The sequence below is a fragment of the Staurois parvus genome, unplaced genomic scaffold (assembly GCF_062004578.1).
Source record: "Staurois parvus isolate SC_StPar_1 unplaced genomic scaffold, SC_StPar_1.0 ptg002726l, whole genome shotgun sequence".
NCBI classification, from domain to species: Eukaryota; Metazoa; Chordata; class Amphibia; order Anura; family Ranidae; genus Staurois; species Staurois parvus.
Window position 1 is genome coordinate 157,501 of NW_028320522.1, and position 22,644 is coordinate 180,144.

Consider the following 22,644-nt stretch of genomic DNA (forward strand, 5'->3'; position numbering starts at 1 on the left):
CCCCAAAAAAAGTTATCAGCTACAAATTAATACTGTAATACTGTAAATAATGTCCTTTTATTATAAGGACACTTACCTGTCCAGGGATCCAGCGATATCCTCACCCCGAGCCTCTTCTTCATTCAGCTTTGGGTCCAGGCACCGGCTTCTTAACCATTTCCATTCCGGGCACTTTTACACCTTCCTGCCCAGGCCATTTTTCAGGTTTCAGCGCTCTCACACTTTGAATGACAATTGCGCAGTCATACAACATTGTACCCAAACTAAAATTTTATCATTTTCTTCACACAACTAGAGCTTTCTTTTGGTGGTATTTAATCACCGCCGGGGTTTTTATTTTTGCTAAATTAACAAAAAAAAACGAAATTTTGAAAAAAAAAACACGTTTTTCTTTGTTTCTTTGTTATAAAAGTTTGCAAATAAATAATTGTTCTTCATAAATTTAGGCCGAGATGTATTCTGCTACATGTCTTTGGTGAAAATAACCCAAATTAGGATGTATTATTTAGTTTGTAGGAAAGTTATAGAGTTCACAAACTATGGTATAGATCTGAATATTATCAATCCTGAAGTACTGACAGCCAATCTAATTTCTTGAGGTCCAAGAATGTCAGAACAGTACAGATATCCCCCAAATGTCAGGACAGTACAGATATCCCCCAAATGTCAGAACAGTACAGATATCCCCCAAATGTCAGAATGGTACAGATATCCCCCAAATGTCAGAACAGTACAGATATCCCCCAAATGTCAGAACGGTACAGATATCCCCCAAATGTCAGAACAGTACAGATATCCCCCAAATGTCAGAACGGTACAGATATCCCCCAAATGTCAGAACAGTACAGATATCCCCCAAATGTCAGGACAATACAGATATCCCCAAATGTCAGAACGGTACAGATATCCTCCAAATGTCAGAACGGTACAGATATCCCCCAAATGTCAGAACAGTACAGATATCCCCCAAATATCAGGGCAGTACAGATATCCCCCAAATGTCAGAACAGTACAGATATCCCCCAAATATCAGGGCAGTACAGATATCCCCCAAATGTCAGAACAGTACAGATATCCCCCAAATGTCAGAACAGTACAGATATCCCCCAAATGTCAGGACGGTACAGATATCCCCCAAATGTCAGAACAGTACAGATATCCCCCAAATGTCAGAACGGTACAGATATCCCCCAAATGTCAGAACAGTACAGATATCCCCCAAATATCAGGGCAGTACAGATATCCCCCAAATGTCAGGGCAGTACAGATATCCCCCAAATGTCAGAACAGTACAGATATCCCCCAAATGTCAGAACAGTACAGATATCCCCCAAATGTCAGAACGGTACAGATATCCCCCAAATGTCAGGACGGTACAGATATCCCCCAAATGTCAGAACGGTACAGATATCCCCCAAATGTCAGAACGGTACAGATATCCCCCAAATGTCAGAACGGTACAGATATCCCCCAAATGTCAGGACGGTACAGATATCCCCCAAATGTCAGGACGGTACAGATATCCCCCAAATGTCAGGACGGTACAGATATCCCCCAAATGTCAGGACGGTACAGATATCCCCCAAATGATCGCTTTTTGCAAAGTAGACAGTCCGAAGTACCTCATAAGAGGCATGGCGAGTTTTTTGAAGTTGTATTTTTTTTGTCATAATTTTTCGGAAAATGAAAAATTTTAAAAATGTTCACTATTTTTTTTTTTTACATACTGTCACCAGTGCAGTACAGCGTCATCATATAACTGGCATGGCGGTGAACAGGGACACTGACTGGTGACAGTATGAAAAAAATATATATATTTTTTTTTAATTTTTTTTATTATTTTTATTTTTTATTACTTTTTTTTTTAAGATTTTTTTTCATATTTCACTATGACCAAAGTAGTACAATGTTACCATAGTAACATTGTACTACTTTGGGAAAGTGATCAGTATTTTTTTATTTTTTTTTTTTTTTTACACAATTTGCTTATAGCAAAGAATTACTTTGCTATAAGCAAGCATTTACCTGAATGACATCGATTCATTCAGGGTTTTTTTTTGTGCTTAGCTGTGATTTGGCCAGCTTGTGCATGTGATTGCTGCCATTCACAGCCAGACACTCTTGTATACAATGGATGGCATGAATGAAGCCATCCATTGTATACAACTGTCATGTGACCTGCTGTGATTGGTCACAGCAGGTCACATGGTACCGGCAACAGGGCCGGTACTCAGATCTGTCATCGGCCGTGTCCGAGGTACACGGCCGGTGACAGATTGCGCGGCTCTGCTGGCGCGCAAACTGCGCATGCCCGAAAGGACGCCATATGGCATCCACCCGGAAAGGTGAGGGTTTTTGCCGGCCACCATTCGGCCATAGGCCGGGCGGGAAGAGGCTAAAGTGTTACTGAACCCACCACAGTACAATCAGTCTGTATGTGCAGTAAAGCATGCTTGTTATACTCACTGTGGACCCACCGCACCGCATTCCTGTGCAAATCCCATGCGATTTGTGTGCGGTGCGATCGGAGCCGTACGTTTTGTATGGCTCTAATCGCACCGCACCAAAAAGGTGCAGAACGCTTTTTTTTCTTTTTTTTTCTTGGTCTGCACTAGAATCGGATTGCATGGGTATTCACACCTATGCGATCCAATTCTGCACATCGCACCGCGTTTTGTGGACCGCTATTAGGGTGTTGACTTAACATACACACCTGCAGCGGTTCGCATTAACTGGGTGCGATTCTGATGCAGTGTGGAATTCGCACAGAAAACGCTGCAAATTCCGCACCGTATCAGTGTGAACCCCGGGCTAAAGGGCTTTAAGATAAAAGGTTCTAGAGCTGCCTGATCACTTTTTTAGGGCTCTGAATGTGTCTTGGCCTGCACTTTGACAGCAAGGCTCGGTTCACAATACTACGGGCTGTTTTCTGTACAACAAAACATGGCCGCAGGGTCAGCTCATGGTCTTTTTGACCATGCGGTGTCCCTGTGGTTCCTGCATCCGCACTCGCGCAGCAGGCCTAAAATGCGTGGTGTCTCGTAAGAGTAGCATGGTTTGGCTGCGGGTGGCTGCGGATGTGGGAAGAGATGCGATTCCTGAGACCAGTCTTAAGGAGTAGTGACTCGCAGATGAGGATATCTCTGTGCTCTCCCCTACTATGTGCAAACTCCCAGTGATAGACTGAGGGCATTGTGCAATATAGTCTGACTGACTCAGAGTGCTGCTCATATCCCTCCCAGCTTAGCAGAAGTTAAAGAATATAATGAGAAATTCAGGTGCTCCCAAAGTAAGTTAAAGATGATTCCTTGCCATGTCCCTGTCCACCCCCTTCCCGATCAACATGCAATTATATGTTTTTCAGTCAACTTATTCTGTTTTCACTGGGTCTGACTGCTGTCTCTTGATGGTAGTGGCCAACAGGCTATTGTAAAGGTTGCAGCACTTTGCCTTGGATCTTCTTTTAAAAACATTACATGAAAGAACACATCCCTGGACACCCTTTAGATGTGCATGTTTCTCCTTGAAGACTTGAGGAGTGCAATTTCTTTGAGGAAGACTTTAGCTGTGCCATTTACTGGTTGATATCCTAAGCCAGGATGCCAAGGATGTGCTCTTTTGTTTATATAACACTTGGGAACAAAATGATTGATGGCAGAGAAAGCTAATAGCTGTGAAAGGGGAGGGCGACGACCATACAAATCAGGAGAGGAATTGAGCAATGATTGAAAGCAGGTTTAAGTAGTTGCTGGGTGAACTCAATTTACAGAAATATTTTTTTTTCTCCCAGTATTGCATGAGCCAGAAAGGTGAATTTTCAGCATGCATTTTCAGTTTGTTGGTATTCTTTCTTCAGAACTGGAAATCATTGGCTTTATTGACATTGCGGACATCTCCAGTCCTCCTGTCCTTTCTCGTCACCTGGTCCTACCTATTGCTGTTAATAAAGGTGAGCATTTACTGAGATGTGGCTTAGTTGGGTCAGGTTGGAAGTGTATGTGCTAATTATTTGATGTCTCCATAGAGGGTGATGATATTGGGGCCGGAATCACGGATGACTTAGAAGATGAGAATTCTGCCAGCCAGATAGCAGGAAAAATCCCAAATTTCTGTGTTCTTCTACATGGTAGCCTGAAGGTGGAGGGTATGGTGGCCTTAGTACAGTTGGGGTAAGTGTGTGTATATATATATGTATGTGTATATATATATATATATATATATATATATGTGTGTGTGTGTGTATACATATACAGGTGAAACTCGCAAAATTAGAATATCGTGTTCATTTAAATGTTCATTTATTTCAGTGCAGCAACTTAAAAGGTGAAACTAATATATGAGATAGACTCATTACATGCAAAGCAAGATAGTTCAAGCCGTGATTTGTCATCATTGTGATGATTATGGCTTACAGCTCATGAAAACCCCAAATCCACAATCTCAGAAAATGAGAATATTCCATGCAATCAATAAAACAAGGATTGTACATAGAACAATATTGGACCTCTGAAAAGTAGAAGCTGCATATGTACTCAGTTCTTGGTTTGGGCCCCTTTTGCAGCAATTACTGCCTCAATGCGGCGTGGCATGGAAGCTATCAGCCTGTGGCACTGCTGAGGTGTTATGGAAGACCAGGATGCTTCAATAGCGGCCTTCAGCTCTTCTGCATTGTTCGGTCTCATGTCTCTCATCTTTCTCTTGGCAATGCCCCATAGATTCTCTATGGGGTTCAGGTTAGGCGCGTTTGCTGGCCAATCAAGCATAGTAATCCCACGGTCATTGAACCCGGTTTTGGTGATTTTGGCAGTGTGGGCGGTGCCAAGTCCTGCTGGAAAATGAAGTCAGCATCCCCATAAAGCTCGTCTGTGGAAGGAAGCATGAAGTGCTCCAAAATCTCCTGGTAGACTGCTGCGCTGACCCTGGACTTAATGAAGCACAGTGGACCAACACCAGCAGATGACATGGCTCCCCAAATCAACACAGACTGTGGAAACTTCATACTGGACTTCAAGCATCTTGCAGTGTGTGCCTCTCCATTCTTCCTCCATACTCGGGGTCCTTGGGCCTCTCCATTCTTCCTCCATACTCTGGGTCCTTGGGCCTCTCCATTCTTCCTCCATACTCTGGGTCCTTGGGCCTCTCCATTCTTCCTCCATACTCAGGGTCCTTGGGCCTCTCCATTCTTCCTCCATACTCAGGGTCCTTGGGCCTCTCCATTCTTCCTCCATACTCGAGGTCCTTGGGCCTCTCCATTCTTCCTCCATACTCAGGGTCCTTGGTTTCCAAATGAGATGCAAAAGTTGCTCTCATCAGAAAAGAGGATTTTGGACCACTGAGCAACAGACCAGGTCTGTTTTTCTTTAGCCCAGGTAAGACGCTTCTGACGTTGTTTGTTGTTCAGGAGCGGCTTGACAAGAGGAATACGACATTTGAAGCCCATGTCCAGGATCCGTCTGTGTGTGGTGGCTCTTGATGCACTGACTCCAGCCTCAGTCCACTCCTTGTGAAAGTCCCCAACACTTTTGAATGGCCTTTTAATGACAATCCTCTCCAGGCTGTGGTCATCCCTGCTGCTTGTGCACCTTTTTCTTCCACATTTTTCCCTTCCACATAACTTTCTATTAATGTGCTTTGATACAGCACTTTGGGAACATCCAACTTCTTCTGCAATTACCTTTTGAGGCTTTCCCTCCTTATGGAGGGTGTCAGTGATGGTTTTCTGCACAACTGTCAGGTCAGCAGTCTTTCCCATGATTGTGATTCCTACTGAACCAGACTGAGAGACCATTTAAAGGCTCAGGAACCCTTTGCAGGTGTTATGGTTTAATTATCTGATTAGAGTGGGACACTTTGAGCCGAGAATATTCCACCTTTTCACAATATTCTCATTTTCTGAGATTGTGGATTTGGGGTTTTCATGAGCTGTAAACCATAATCATCACAATGATGACAAATCACGGCTTGAACTATCTTGCTTTGCATGTAATGAGTCTATCTCATATATTAGTTTCACCTTTTAAGTTGCTGCACTGAAATAAATGGACTTTTGCACGATATTCTAATCTTTTGAGTTTCACCTGTATGTATGTATGTATGTGTGTGTGTGTGTGTGTGTGTGTGTATATATATATATAGTAATGGGGTTCGCTCGGCAGCGGTGGGGTGTGACCCCCTGGATGGGTGCACAACACAAAAACACAGGCACAGCACAACAACAGTGGAGGTGAAAAAAACAAAAAGGTGCAGTTTATTTACAATATTTAAAGGAAAACGCCAAACCAAAAAGAAACATCAAATAAAATCCTGGCCAACTTGACTACTTACTGTACAAACAGCTTCCCTAGCTATCCACTAGGTACAGCCTGATGCTATACCTAGTCGCTGGTAGTTGGAGGCTAGCCACACAGGCTTTTTGGCTCCCTGCACACAGATAATATGTTGCTCCCGAGTCAGTTCAGGCACAGATCTGGTTCCAGGTTGGAGCCACTCCCTAAGCAGGCTGGGAAGTTTTATAACAGCCTTAATGAGCTCACTACCTTCAGCTGGGCTTATTACCTCAGTGCCGAAGGACTCAGCACTTCCCCCCCAGTGGAACAAATCCCCATAGAGTCTGAACCTTGGACAAATGTATCGTCCATCTAGGACGCAACCAGGTGATTTCCCCTGCCTACTGTCACTACACACACACGCACGCGCACATGATAAAGTGAATAACATTGGTTATCTCATTATGACACCAGAAAGTGGGTGGGATGGATTAGGCAGCAAGTGAACATGTTGTCCCTGAAGTTAATGTGTTTTTGAAAAATGGGCAAGCATAAGGATTTGAGCGACTTTGATAAGGGCTAAATTGTAATGACTAGACGATTGGATCAGTGCGACTCCAAAATTGCAGCTCTTGTGTGATGTTCCCAGTCTGCAGGGGTCAGGACCAAACAAAAGTGGTCCAAGGAAGGAAAACCGGTGTCATCGGCGGCCAAGGCTCATTGATGCACGTGGTGGGGCAAAGACTGCCCTGTGTAGTTTGGTCCAATAGAAGAGCTACTAGAGCTCACACTACTGAAAAAGTTAATGCTGGTTCTGATTGAAAGGTGTCAGAACACACAGAGCATCGCAGATTGTTGTGTATGGGGCTGTGTAGCCGCAGACCGGTCAGGATGCCCGTGATGACCCGTGTCCACAGCCAAAAGTGCCTTACAATGGGCACGTGAGCCCCAGAACTGGACCACGGAGCAATGGAAGAAGGTGGCCTGGTCTGATGAGTCGTGTTTTTTGTTTTTTTTTGTTATATCATGTGAATGGCAAGGTGTGTGTGTGTCACTTTCCTGGGGAAGAGATGGCACCAGGATGCAGTATAGGAAGTAGACAAGCTGGAGAAAGCAGAGTAATGCTTTGTCTAGTGGAGTCCATGTCTCAACAAGTCAGGGCTGCTTTAGCGGCAAAAGGGGGACCTACCCAATAGTAGGTGGCTGGTCATACTGTTTTATGGCTGGTGTGTGTGTTATGCATCTCGAAATAAGTATTCTATAAACCCTTTGATGGTAATAACCTTGTTTTTTTTTGTTTTGGTTTTTTTCTTGCCCCGTTACTTCTGTAGGAATGACTGGTGTGGTATGCTGTACTCCCAAGCTGACAGCAAGAAGAAATCCAATCTAATGATGTCTTTGTTTGAGCATGGACCAGAGCCCTTACCCTGGTTGGGGAAAATCTCGCAGCTTGGGCCTATATCTGGTACAGTGGAACTAATAAGATGTTACATTTCAGTTGCCCACGTTTTAAGAATCGGTCTGTGAGGCTATAGAGCCGTTTTCTTAACCACTTTCAGCCCCTTCCAGTCCGGACACTTTCAGCCCCTTCCAGTCCGGACACTTTCAGCCCCTTCCAGTCCGGACACTTTCAGCCCCTTCCAGTCCGGACACTTTCAGCCCCTTCCAGTCCGGACACTTTCAGCCCCTTCCAGTCCGGACACTTTCAGCCCCTTCCAGTCCGGACACTTTCAGCCCCTTCCAGTCCGGACACTTTCAGCCCCTTCCAGTCCGGACACTTTCAGCCCCTTCCAGTCCGGACACTTTCAGCCCCTTCCAGTCCGGACACTTTCAGCCCCTTCCAGTCCGGACACTTTCAGCCCCTTCCAGTCCGGACACTTTCAGCCCCTTCCAGTCCGGACACTTTCAGCCCCTTCCAGTCCGGACACTTTCAGCCCCTTCCAGTCCGGACACTTTCAGCCCCTTCCAGTCCGGACACTTTCAGCCCCTTCCAGTCCGGACACTTTCAGCCCCTTCCAGTCCGGACACTTTCAGCCCCTTCCAGTCCGGACACTTTCAGCCCCTTCCAGTCCGGACACTTTCAGCCCCTTCCAGTCCGGACACTTTCAGCCCCTTCCAGTCCGGACACTTTCCCTCCCTTCCAGTCCGGACACTTTCCCTCCCTTCCAGTCCGGACACTTTCCCTCCCTTCCAGTCCGGACACTTTCCCTCCCTTCCAGTCCGGACACTTTCCCTCCCTTCCAGTCCGGACACTTTCCCTCCCTTCCAGTCCGGACACTTTCCCCCCCTTCCAGTCCGGACACTTTCCCCCCCTTCCAGTCCGGACACTTTCCCCCCCTTCCAGTCCGGACACTTTCCCCCCCTTCCAGTCCGGACACTTTCCCCCCCTTCCAGTCCGGACACTTTCCCCCCCCTTCCAGTCCGGACACTTTCCCCCCCTTCCAGTCCGGACACTTTCCCCCCCTTCCAGTCCGGACACTTTCCCCCCCTTCCAGTCCGGACACTTTCACCCCCTTCCAGTCCGGACACTTTCACCCCCTTCCAGTCCGGACACTTTCCCCCCCTTCCAGTCCGGACACTTTCACCCCCTTCCAGTCCGGACACTTTCACCCCCTTCCAGTCCGGACACTTTCCCCCCCTTCCTGTCCGGACACTTTCCCCCCCTTCCTGTCCGGACACTTTCCCCCCCTTCCAGTCCGGACACTTTCCCCCCCTTCCAGTCCGGACACTTTCACCCCCTTCCAGTCCGGACACTTTCACCCCCTTCCAGTCCGGACACTTTCCCCCCCTTCCAGTCCGGACACTTTCACCCCCTTCCAGTCCGGACACTTTTACCCCCCTGTGGTGACACTGTACTACTTGTGGGGGGTGATGAAGATTTTTTTTTTTACATTGATTGCTTTTACACCCATAAAGGCTGTAAAAGCAATAATTTCTCCTTCTCTCTAGCTGCATTCTTGCAGCCATTGAGAACTACTGTGTGAGCTGTGATTGGTCACAGCTTGTCACATGGTACAAGGCTGTTGTGAATAGCCCTGTACCATGTGACCTCTGTGATCATTCACAGATTTCACACGTAGTAAGTAATGATGTCAGAAGTGACATCTTGCTTACTTGCTTACTACTCTGCATGTGATCACTGATTGGCCAATCAGTGATCACATGATCGGGACCTCGCACAGAGGTCCCGTACGACGATCGGTGTTCCACTGTTTTCAGAGGACACAGCTGGCACCGGATCGTGGTGCTGCACGCTCCCAGGGAGCTCGCACAAGCAGGGAGGCCTTTTATAAACGGCCACCTGACCCTGCACTGCCACCGTCCAGCCGTTTATGTACAACGGCCGGACGGGAGGTGGTTAAGACAGACCACTAAGAATGTATGAAGAAGAGGTGCTGGGACTTTGATTGGCGTTCATACAATGTAGTGAGAAGACAAAAACATGCGGAGAGCTCTCTGGCTCATTTTAGGCAGCTCACAACAGGCAAGTCTACCCTCCAGTGGGTACTCCAGCAGGTTACCTCAAAATAAAACATGCACCAATGGAAGGAGCACCAGACCAAAGGATAAGAGTGTCCACATTCATTCATTTACATATTAAAAAAAAAAAAAAAAAAACGCCAATGTGTTTCAGGTGTCAGAAAAAACAACCCCTTCATCATGGCTTCAGTTAGATCAAGCTTGCTCACGCATTTACTGCTGGCCAGTATCTTTCCTGATCCAGCAGTTGGCTTCCTTACACAGATTAACATGGGAAAGCTCCATTTTGAGTCAATTCGAGCTTCTTTTAACTGAAGCCCTGATGAAGGGGGAGTTTTTCTTCTGACCCCCTGAAACGCATTGACTGTTTTTAGTATAATCTATTAAATGACAACTAGAAACTGCCTATGCAGATCACGGGTGCTTGAAGATGGACACAAACTGTGAAGCTTTGACCAAAGTATAAGTGATTTGTAAAGCATTTATTTTCCATTGAAATAATAAACATACTTACCTGCTCTGTGGCCCTGATCCTCCTCTTCTGGGGTCCTTCCCTAGGGTTTTTGGCTCCTTCCCACTGCCGAGTACCCCCCTAGGAAACCGCTTCCTATGGGGACACTTGTACGTGCTTGATCATGAGCCAGGCTGTTTGTGTCTATTCAGACACACTGCCCAGCTTGGCCCCGCCTCCACTCTCTGCTTGCAGGGTTTGATTGACAGCAGCAGGAGCCAGTGGCTTCAACTGCTCTCAGCCAAGCCTTTGAGAGCCAAGAGAGACGGCAGAGCTGCTGCTTGCATATGGGTACAGTGTTGCATGACCGCGCAATTGTCATTCAAAGTGTGATAGCGCTGAAAGCTGAAAATTGGACTGGACAGGAAGGGGGTAAAAGTGTCCGGACTGGAAGTGGTTAAAGTAAAAAAAATCTTTTACCTTTTACAACCACTTTAAATAACTCGCCTACTATAGTTTTATGTCATTTTCGTACCTCCCAAAGCCTGACTGGAAAAACTCCCAGGGTGGCATCATTCTGCTTGCCTTGTTGCTAGGACGTTGCTAAGACACTCTGAACTGATTCAAACCCCTTACACATGTGCTCTCTCCCCTGTCGCAGTAGCTCTAAGCTCAGCGATGCTGCAGTGGAGAAGATAGTGGACCGCACATGTGCAGGGGTTAGAGAGCATGCTCCTGTGATGATTGGGGGGGGTGGGGGGAAGCAGGTACGACTGGCAGTGTCTTAGAAACGTCCTAGCAACAAGGCAGGATGGGTTGATGCTGTCCCTGAGAGTTTTTCAGCCAGGCTTTGCAAGTTATGTAAATGGCCCACACCTATATCCAACTATTATTATTATTATACAGGATTTATGGCACCAACAGTTTGCTGAGCGCTGTACAATATAACGGGAGACAATACAGCAACAATACAGTTCAATACAAGAGGGATAGGAGGGCCCTGATCCTGGGAGCTTACAATCTAGGAGGGAGGGGCTAGCGGTACTGTGGTAACTGTGGGGGATGGACTGGTAGGAGGAATAAAAGATTCCATTATTAGCTGAGGGCAGGATAGGCTTCCCTGAAGAGAGAGGTTTTCAGAGATCGCCTAAAAGTGAGCAGAGTAGGTGATAGTCTGATAAATTGGGGTAGAGAATTCCAGTACCAGAGGATGGGAGAAGCTCTGGAGAAGTCCTGGAGACGAGCATGGGAGGAGGAGACAAGGGAGCTAGAGAGCAGGAGGTCGTGCGAGGAGTGGAGAGGACGGTTTGGGTGATATTTGGAGACAGAAACCAACTATAGTTAAAGCTGCAGTTCGTTTTCATCTCCAGCACCTTTACTTGCTTAGGCAGTTTTTATAGTAATGGTGAACTATCCTTTTTAACATTCTAGCATAATTGGTTGTTACTGGTCTGGGAGATATTAGGGGGGATTTACTAAAACTGGTGCAGCTGTGCATAGTAACCAATCGGCTTCCAGGTTTTATTGTCAAATCTTAAAGCGGAGTTCCACTCAACCTATCAATAATTAAAAGTCAGCAGCTACAAAAACTGTAGCTTCTGACTTAAAAAACAGCCACTTACCTGTCCCTCGGTCCCGTGGTGTGTCCCCCGCAGCCGGTTTCACTGGCCGTCCTGTATTCCAGAAGGCCAGCATCTTCAGTGTGGGCACCCTTCATGAATGGTCCTGTAGTCTTCAGTGACCTGTCACGTGTCCCAAAAGACTACAGGGAGGGAGGGAGGACACCTTCTGCTTTCAATTACCTAGGCGATCAGACCGGAAGTGGGAGCTGGTTCCTGTCAAATTTGGGTACCTGCTTCCCCCGCGGGCGCCCGGTGATATCCAATGATCACCGACGGAAGAGGACTGTTTGTTTGCTAACTGTTCTCCTCCCTGTCAGCTCAGGCACACTGCACAGCACAGCCATCCAGAGCAGTGTGATTACAGTGAAACACACATACACACACACACACACACACACAGCCCTCTAGTAAAAAAACTCACTGCACACAGTTAACCCTTTGATCGCCCCTCATGTTAACCCCTTCCTGCCCAGTGCCATTAGTACAGTGTCAGTGCTTTTTTTTAGCACTGATCACTGTATTGGTGTCACTGGGGATGTCAGTGACACCAAGTCAGTTCCCCCCCCCCCCCCCGGTGTTAGATTGCCCACTGCAGTCGCGCTATAAATTGCTGATCGCCGCCATTACTAGTAGAAGAAAAAATCCCAGTCTATATATACCGCCTTTTGTAAACGCTATAACTTTCATGTAAACCAATTAATTTACACATATTGGGTTTTTGTTTAGCAAAGACACGGAGCAGGATACATTTTGGCCTAAATTTATGACGAAACTTGATATTTAATTTTTTATTTTTATTTTTTACTGGACATGTTTAATAAAAAAAAAAAAATATTTATTTTTCTCAAAATTGTTGGTTCTTTTTTGTTTATTTTTATAGCGCAAAAAAATAAAAAACCGCACAGGCGATCAAATACCACCGAAAGAAAGCTATATTCGTGGGGGAAAAAAAGGACGTAAATTTCATTTGGGTTGCATGACTGTGCAATTGTCAGTTAAAGTAACGCAGCGCCGTATCGCATAAAATGGCCTGGTCAGGAAGGGGGGTAAATCCTCTGTAGGGCAAGTGGTCAAAATGTAAAATATTCATTCGTCATATACTGAGAATCAGGGTGGATTTGATTTAAATCACTAGTCAGTAAGGCTTGATTTAAATCCTAGTTTTCTACATAAAGACTAATTCTTGCTGCTATAACTTTAATATACAAGTAGATGAAGATTTTTAGAATAACAACTTTTCATATTAGTTTTTTTATCCCCAGTTTAATAGGTTAATCATTCATATTTGGACAACTTTTCTGTTGTACTTAGGAAGGAGAAAAATAATCATTACCTTAATAATAACAATTTAAATAGATTTATTCAACTGAAACAATAACATTCCAGCATATGTGATTTGCTTAAACATCCATGTTTGGTAACTAATTTGGCTAAACAAAATATATATATTTTAAGAAACTTAGACTGTCAGCCCCTTCCTCCTCGCACTGTCAGCCCCTCCCTCCTCGCACTGTCAACCCCTCCCTCCTCGCACTGTCAGCCCCTCCCTCCTCGCACTGTCAGCCCCTTCCTCCTCACACTTAGTTTCACTTTCTTCTTGTGCAGATCTATTCCACTCCAAACAATCAGAAAAATATTGTTTCTATTCTATTCACTGAACTTCTTGCACCTTGGCACTGAAGGGGTTGATTCTGTATTCATAGGTTTGTAGAAGTTAGGATGAAGGTCTTTTTCTTAACTCTGTTCATGATATAACATTTTTGCTGTGAAGAAGAGGCATGTGATCTCCGCTGAGTCCAATTCAGTTTTGAGAACTGCAAAAGTAAACCGATCATCTGTGATAATATCTTGTAGGCAGAGAAACTGCCCAATAATCTTACAAAAACCTCTGGAAGAGCGCGACATTGTGAATGGATTCATGGAATTTATTTACCAAAAAAATTAAACATATACAGCCTTATTCTACATAATTAAAAAACTAATCTTTATTTCATGATGGAATAACCTTTGGATGGTAATATATTTTCCTCAAAAAGCATTTTATTTAAAAAAAATCCAATTTAAAAACAAATCCGATTTAAATCAAAAAAATCCGATTTAAATAAAAAAATCAGATTTTTTTAAAAAAATCATTGATTTTTATGCACACTGCTGAGAACACATTTCTTTTTTAGATGCCAAGGAGAATCCATATGGCGAAGAAGACAACAAGAGCCCATTTCCCCTGCAACCCAAGTCAAAGAGAAGCTATGCACAGAATGTAACCGTATGGATTAAACCTAGTGGGCTGCAGGTAACTGCCTTGATGGTATGTTCTTAGTTCAGTACTGCGTCCTGTAGTAATGTAGGGTCCAGCAGAAGGAACCACAGTGCATGGTGATGGACCAGGTACTCAAGACACCAGAAAGTATGTCATGTTTCTAGTTCAGTACTGCATACTGTAGTAATGTAGGGTCCAGCGGAAGGAATCGCTGTGCATGGCGGAGAACCAGGTACCCAAGACTCTGGAAAGTATGTTATGTTCTTGGTTCAGTACTGCATATAGTAGTAATGTAGGGTCCAGCAGAAGGAATCCCTGTGCATGGTGGAGAACCAGGTATCCAAGACACTGGAAAGTATGTCATGTTCTTGGTTCAGTACTGCATCCTGCAGTAATGTAGGGTCCAGCAGAAGGAATCGCCGTGCGTGGCGGAGAACCAGGTATCCAAGACTCCGGAAAGTATGTCATGTTCCTAGTTCAGTACTACATCCTGCAGTAATGTAGGGTCCAGCAGAAGGAATCGCTGTGCGTGGCGGAAAACCAGGTATCCAAGACACTGGAAAGCATGTCATGTTCTTGGTTCAGTACTACATCCTGCAGTAATGTTGGGGTCCAGCAGAAGGAATCGCTGTGCGTGTTGTAGAACCAGGTATCCAAGACACCGGAAAGTATGTCATGTTCTTGGTTCAGTACTGCGTCCTGCAGTAATGTAGGGTCCAGCAGAAGGAATTGCCGTGCATGGTGGAGAAACAGCTACCCAAGACACTGGAAAGTATGTCATGTTCTTGGTTCAGTACTACATCCTGCAGTAATGTAGGGTCCAGCAGAAGGAATCGCCATGCGTGGCGAAGAACCAGGTATCCAAGACACCGGAAAGTATGTCATGTTCTTGGTTCAGTACTGCATACAGTAGTAATGTAAGGTCCAGCAGAAGGAATCACCATGCGTGGTGGAGGACCAGGTATCTAAGACTCCGGAAAGTATGTCATGTTCTTGGTTCAGTACTACATCCTGTAGTAATGTAGGGTCCAGCAGATGGAATCCCTGTGTATGGTGGAGAACCAGGTATCTAAGACACTGGAAAGTATGTCATGTTCTCAGGTCAGTACTGCATACAGTAGTAATGTAGGGTTCAGAAGAAGGAATCGCTGTGCATGGCGGAGAACCAGGTATCCAAGACACCCCGGAAAGTATGTCATGTTTCTAGTTCAGTACTGCATACAGAAGTAATGTAGGGTCCAGCAGAAGGAATCACCGTGCATGGAGGAGAACCAGGTATCCAAGACTCCGGAAAGTATGTCATGTTTCTAGTTCAGTATTGCATACAGTAGAAAATGTAGGGTCCAGCAGACGGAATCACCGTTCATGGCCAGGAACCAGGTTTCCAAGACAGCTGTAAGTGTGCTGGTGGTGGTGACTGCTCAACTCCTTCATGATAGTGAAGATTTACAACACCACCCACATAAGTATGTATTCATCTTCTTTCTTTACAGGGTGGATTTATTGTTGGTTTGAAGAGTTGGGAACAAAGTTGCTTTAAAGCCACAGCCGCCATACTTATTGAGGAAAGCACAAAAATAATAGAGGCTGCGACTGCTGACCTCTTTCTGAAAATGCTTGTTGTCTGGCTGTCAGCTAACCGCTTGAGTTTAGTACGTTCTAAGACTCCGAACTTGAAAAGTACACAGAGCAGAGGATCCATACTACACACTACTGCCCCCAACACCGTTCCACCCTCCCTCCTTGGCCACTGCGCCCATCACACTGACAGATGCTTGGCTGGACCGTTTTATACTGAAGATGGGCTGAGCCTGATGGGGGAACTGAGAAATTGGTTCCCCTATCAGATCTGCTCCAATTTTGACTGACAACATACGGCAGTGTGCAGATCTATATGTGTTGTTCAGTCCAATAGTGTCTTTAGACTCTGCTCCATGCTGCGCACTCCTCTGATTTTGTCGCTGGAGCCCTTTCTGTGTGAGATCCGAGCAGATTGTAATATCTCTGGTTTTCATAAACCATCTGGGGAACATAAAATGGCCGCGTTTGCGGACGATCTTATCTTTTTTTCTTAACGACCCTCTTATTGCCCAATATTTTGCAGGCGCTTGGGGACTATGGTAGCCTCTGCTACTTCAAAATCAGCCTCATGAAATCCTCGGCACCGAACATTTCCACCAAGTCCACGGTCCTTAGTCACCTTCGCCCTTCCTTCTCTTTCCATTGGGCCACGGACTCGATCAGGTACCTGGGCACTAATATTATGCCAGATTCTGCTCTTAAGGAAGACCTTCTCCGATGGCAATCCCTTACGCTGACATGGTTTGGTCGATGTAGTGCGCTTAAGATGACAGTGCTGCCCCGTATACTGTACTTATTACAAGCCCTCCCCATCAAGCTTCCCACGTCCTTTCGGAAGGTCAATGCCCTATTCCGCACTTATATCTGGTCACATGGGGGGGGTCACATTTGGCTTTCCATGTTCTGACCCTGCCTAAGACATGTGGACGTGGGGGCTTGCTGGATATTTGCTCCAATTATAGAGCCGCTCACCTCACTCGCCTGGCTGATTGGCACTGCCATGGTGTTGCCAAGCACTGGATTGCCATGGAATTGGAGGACTCTGGGGGCACGGCCCTGAGTTGGCCGTGGATGCGATGTCCTTTACCTCCCGACCTAGTAGCATGCCTAACTCTTGGTGCCACTCTTGTAGTTACTCTAGAAGCATTCCGCAACATGTCCAACTCTCCGGCGCCTTATTCTCTGGTTACCATTCTGGGAAAGCCTGACTTCCCTCCAGGACAAGAAGACCCTCAATTTGCTTGTCTCACAACTACTGGCTACTCTCACTTAGTGGACTTTCTCAATCCCACTAGGGTCCTTCTTGCCAATGATTTTACTCGACTGGTGGATCCCCCATTGAGTTTCTGGAGAGGTATTCAGCTCCGCTCCTAACTGCGTTCTGTTTTGCGTGCTCCTGGTATTTCTTGAAAGTTGACTGCCTTTTGAAGCTCTATGTCACAAGGGAGAACCAATTCACCATAGCCTCTCCATCATCTTCTTTTCTCTTATTCACCCGGAACCCAACTTTGTTCCTCCTTTCCTATCTAAATGGGAGTGTGACCTGGACATCTCCTTTACCACGTCACTATGGGAAAAGATCTTGCACTTTGCCCATAAGTCTTCTTTAGCCACCAAAGTACAGGAGACCAAGTATAAGCTCCTCACGCATTGGTACCGGGTGCCATCTAAACTTCACCGTATTTCGTCGTAGCTTCCTGATGTGTGTTAGCGATTTGGAGCCAATGGTGGCACTCTCCTCCATGTCTTCTGGCAGTGCCCAAGGCTTCAGCCCTTTTGGTGAGGGGTGACTGACATTATCAAACAACTTACCGCTATGGACCTGCATGATGACCCGGCGGGCTGCCAGTTGCATCTTTCGGGGAGACCCATCAAAAAAATATAATGCTTCTATCACTGCTTAACATGGTCAAGGCATGTATTCCTATATGGTGAAAAGGCAACCACCCTTCTACCCTTTCATTGTAGTTTTGCAAGGTGAACGAGCTTAGGGACATGGTGGATCTCACAGCCACCCTGTATAATGAGGAGATATTTTTGGACACCTGGCACCTTTGGCAATATTTTCAATTTGCAGATGAATACCTGACCGAATCTACTCGCCCTCACTGAATGTCTTGCCTCTGAATTTATTCTCTCTTGAGAAGAGGAGATTAAGTGGGGATATGATCTCCATGTATAATACATAAGGGGGGATATGATCTCCATGTATAATACATAAGGGGGGATATGATCTCCATGTATAATACATAAGGGGGGATATGATCTCCATGTATAATACATAAGGGGGGATATGATCACCATGTGTAATACATAAGGGGGGATATGATCTCCATGTGTAATACATAAGGGGGGATATGATCTCCATGTATAATACATAAGGGGGGATATGATCTCCATGTATAATACATAAGGGGGGATATGATCTCCATGTATAATACATAAGGGAGGATATGATCTTTATGTATAATACATAAGGGGGGGATATGATCTCCATGTATAATACATAAGGGGGGATATGATCACCATGTATAATACATAAGGGGGATATGATCTCCATGTATAATACATAAGGGGGGGGATATGATCTCCATGTATAATACATAAGGGGGGGGATATGATCTCCATGTATAATACATAAGGGGGGATATGATCTCCATGTATAATACATAAGGGGGGATATGATCTCCATGTATAATACATAAGGGGGGATATGATCTCCATGTATAATACATAAGGGGGGATATGATCTCCATGTATAATACATAAGGGGGGGGGGTATGATCTCCATGTATAATACATAAGGGGGGATATGATCTCCATGTATAATACATAAGGGGGATATGATCTCCATGTATAATACATAAGGGGGATATGATCTCCATGTATAATACATATGGGGGGGATATGATCACCATGTATAATACATAAGGGGGATATGATCACCATGTATAATACATAAGGGGGGGATATGATCTCCATGTAGAATACATAAGGGGGAATATGATCTCCATGTGTAATACATAAGGGGGGATATGAACTCCATGTATAATACATAAGGGGGGATATGATCAACATGTATAATACATAAGGGGGGGGGGTATGATCTCCATGTATAATACATAAGGGGGGATATGATCTCCATGTATAATACATAAGGGGGGATATGATCTCCATGTATAATACATAAGGGGGGATATGATCTCCATGTATAATACATAAGGGGGGATATGATCAACATATATGATACATAAGGGGGGATATGATCAACATGTATGATACATAAGGGGGGGGGGGGATATGATCACCATGTATGATACATAAGGGGGGGATATGATCTCCATGTATGATACATAAGGGGGGGATATGATCTCCATGTATGATACATAAGGGGGGGATATGATCTCCATGTACAATACATAGGGGGGGATATGATCTCCATGCACAATACATAAGGGGGGATACGATCTCCATGTATGATACATAAGGGGGGGATATGATCAACATGTATATTACATAGGGGGGGATATGATCTCCATGCACAATACATAAGGGGGATATGATCTCCATGCGTAATACATAAGGGGGGATATGATCTCCATGTGTAATACATAAGGGGGGGATATGATTTCCATGTGTAATACATAAGGGGGGATATGATCTCCACGTGTAATACATAAGGGGGGGATATGATCACCATGTATAATACATAAGGGGGATATGATCTCCATGTATAATACATAAGGGGGGATATGATCTCCATGTATAATACATAAGGGGGGATATGATCTCCATGTATAATACATAAGGGGGATATGATCTCCATGTATAATACATAAGGGGGGATATGATCTCCATGTATAATACATAAGGGGGGATATGATCTCCATGTATAATACATAAGGGGGGATATGATCTCCATGTATAATACATAAGGAGGGATATGATCTCCATGTATAATACATAAGGAGGGATATGATCTCCATGTATAATACATAAGGGGGATATGATCTCCTTGTATAACACATAAGGGGGGGATATGATCTCCATGTATAATACATAAGGGGGGATATGATTTCCATGTATAATACATAAGGGGGGATATGATTTCCATGTATAATACATAAGGGGGGATATGATTTCCATGTATAATACATAAGGGGGGATATGATTTCCATGTATAACACATAAGGGGGGATATGATCTCCATGTGTAATACATAAGGGGGGATATGATCTCCATGTATAAATACATCAGTGGTTCATATAGGGAACTCGGTGTAGAGTCATTCCCCCTGAGGTCATCACAGAGCACAAGGGGGCGCTCTTTACGTCTGGAGGAAAAGAAATGTAATCTCCAAACACGGAAAGGTTTCTTCACAGTAAGAGCTGTGAGAATGTGGAATAGACTCCCTCAAGAGTTGGTTGTTGCCAGCTCAGTGGATTGCTGTAGGAAAGTCCTGGATTCTTTCCTGGATACACAGAATATAACTGGATATAACATTTATAGGTAAAGTTGATCCAGGGAATATCCGATTGCCTCTCGGGGGATCGGGATGGAATTTGTTCCCTGCAGGAGCAAATTGGATTGTGCTTTTCTGGGTTTTTTGCCTTCCTCTGGATCAACTGTGGGTATAGGATTATAACTTTTTTTTTTTTTTCTATGGTTGAACTGGATGGACTTTTGTCTTTTTTCAGCCAGACTAACTATGTAACCTGGCTTGACCTCTCACTCCAGGAGGGGATGCAACCCCCAAGGCTCTTGTTCTGTTTCTCCTGTATCCCATCTCTCCTCTCCCTCTATTTTCTCCTTTTCATTTAACTCTCTCTGCGCCTTTCTAACTTTGTTTTTCTTTTTCCTTTCTGTCCCAGCCCCTACAGTATCCTACTGTGGGGTCCCCCCCCCTCACTTTTTCCCCCCATTCTATTATGTCTTTTCGATACTGGTAGAGTTTTTTCTCTGTCGGTTTGATATTATCTCTACGTTCTTTCACATCTTTGTAACTATACATTCGATCCGCTCTCTTTGTGCTTTGGCATAATCCTCCTTTTCTTAGGATGTCATTTAAACGATCACCCGATGATTTGTTCTGGACTTGTTTTGTTGTCATACAGTATATGTGCTGTTTCATTCGCTCTTGATACTTTCTTCTCACATGCAAACTTGATGAACCCCTAAAGATTCTATGTGACTATTTCAGGCTTGGTCTAGATGTTTATATTGGTTTTTTTTCTGTATTCTGGTGAATCTTTCTCCTGGTTCTTTTTATTATATGTTAATTTCACCAATAAATAATTACAAAAAAAAAAAAGTATCACTTTAATTGCTGCCAGTTTCCTAAACAGAAAACTTGTTAATTCTTTAAGAATTTGTCACTGATAGATTCTTGAAGCGGCGTATGGTAGCATAACGCGTACCGTAGTTCTTAACCATTTCCATACCGGGCAATTTTACACCTTCCTGCCCAGGCCATTTTTCAGGTTTCAGCGCTCTCACACTTTGAATGACAATTGCGCGGTCATACAACATTGTACCCAAACTAAAATTTTATCATTTTCTTCACACAACTAGAGCTTTCTTTTGGTGGTATTTAATCACCGCCGGGGTTTTTATTTTTTGCTAAATTAACAAAAAAAGACCAAAAATTTAAAAAAAAACACGTTTTTCTTTGTTTCTGTTATAAAAGTTTGCAAATAAATAATTGTTCTTCATAAATTTAGGCCAAGATGTATTCTGCTACATGTCTTTGGTGAAAATAACCCAAATTAGGATGTATTATTTAGTCTGTAGGAAAGTTATAGAGTTCACAAACTATGGGATAGATCTGAATATTGATCAATCCTGAAGTACCGACGGCCAATCTAATTTCTTGAGGTCCAGGAATTTCAGAACAGTACAGATTTCCCCTAAATGACCCCTTTTTGCAGAGTAGACAGTCCAACGTACTTCATAAGAAACGTGGCGAGTTTTTTGAAGTTGTATTTTTTTTAGTCATAATTTTTCGGAAAATGAAAAAATGCAAAAAATTATTTTCACAATTTTTTTTTTTTTACATACTGTCACCAGTGCAGTACAGCGTCTTCTTATAACTGGCATGGCGGTGATCAGAGACACTGACTGGTGACAGTATGAAAAAAAAATAATATATATATTTTTTTAAATATATAGTGTTGCGCTCCCAAACCTCAAATCAATATATTGTTATTTAAATTGGATCTCTATAAATCAGAATGATGTGTGTGAATAAACATAAATACTAATATTCTAATACTTTGAATTGATACAAATAAATAATGTGCATGAAAAATAAACAATAACAATAAATCACTAAAAAAATATATAAATAAATATAAAAAATAAAATATAAAAATAAAAATAAAGATAATGTCCCAAAAAGTGACTTTGTGCTGGAAAATCTTCAATCTAAAATAATTATAAATCGGTGACTGCTTGTGAATCCTCCCTCCAGTGAAGATGTGCGCTCACCTCATAAGAAGCCTGCAATTAGGCTATATAAGCTTGCGGTTCACCTCCTTTGGAACCTACTTGTTTAGAACTCCTGCTTTAAGATATCCATGGTATGCGACATATGCTATAGGATGAATCTCCTCTCCAGAGGGTGCAACTCCTCTATACTTTCATCTCCATGCGATTCTCCACATACAAAAAAATTCTCGACATGGTGCTTTATCTTTTATATAAGTGCCTTTTATTTGCTTATGATATGGCACTCACATATAAAGTGTGCGGATAGTGGTAGCACAAATGCAATCCCAAACCGCCGCTGATTGTCGGAGCTGTGTACTCGTGGTCCGGCAAACAAACTGACTCCCTCCGAGTGACGTTACAGTCCCACCCCTATAGGGGTGGGACTGTAACGTCACTCGGAGGGAGTCAGTTTGTTTGCCGGACCACGAGTACACAGCTCCGACAATCAGCGGCGGTGGAGTCAGTTAAGTGGAGTCAGCAAATAAAAGGCATACT

General features: G+C 44.1%; 1 protein-coding gene across 5 annotated transcripts in view; it reads left to right on the forward strand.

Annotated features, from left to right (window-relative positions):
- INTS14 (integrator complex subunit 14) overlaps positions 1–22,644 on the forward strand; it is a 53,706-nt gene that overhangs the window by 23,104 nt on the left and 7,958 nt on the right. For 4 of the 5 annotated variants that reach the window (XM_089666475.1, XM_089666473.1, XM_089666472.1 and 1 more), the window contains 4 exons: positions 3,857–3,949; positions 4,025–4,169; positions 7,598–7,731; positions 13,994–14,127. In XM_089666475.1, coding sequence (XP_089522601.1) covers positions 3,857–3,949; positions 4,025–4,169; positions 7,598–7,731; positions 13,994–14,127 — 506 coding nt within the window. The remainder of the gene's footprint in view (positions 1–3,856; positions 3,950–4,024; positions 4,170–7,597; positions 7,732–13,993; positions 14,128–22,644) is intronic. The other variant, XM_089666476.1, reaches the window with a different exon arrangement.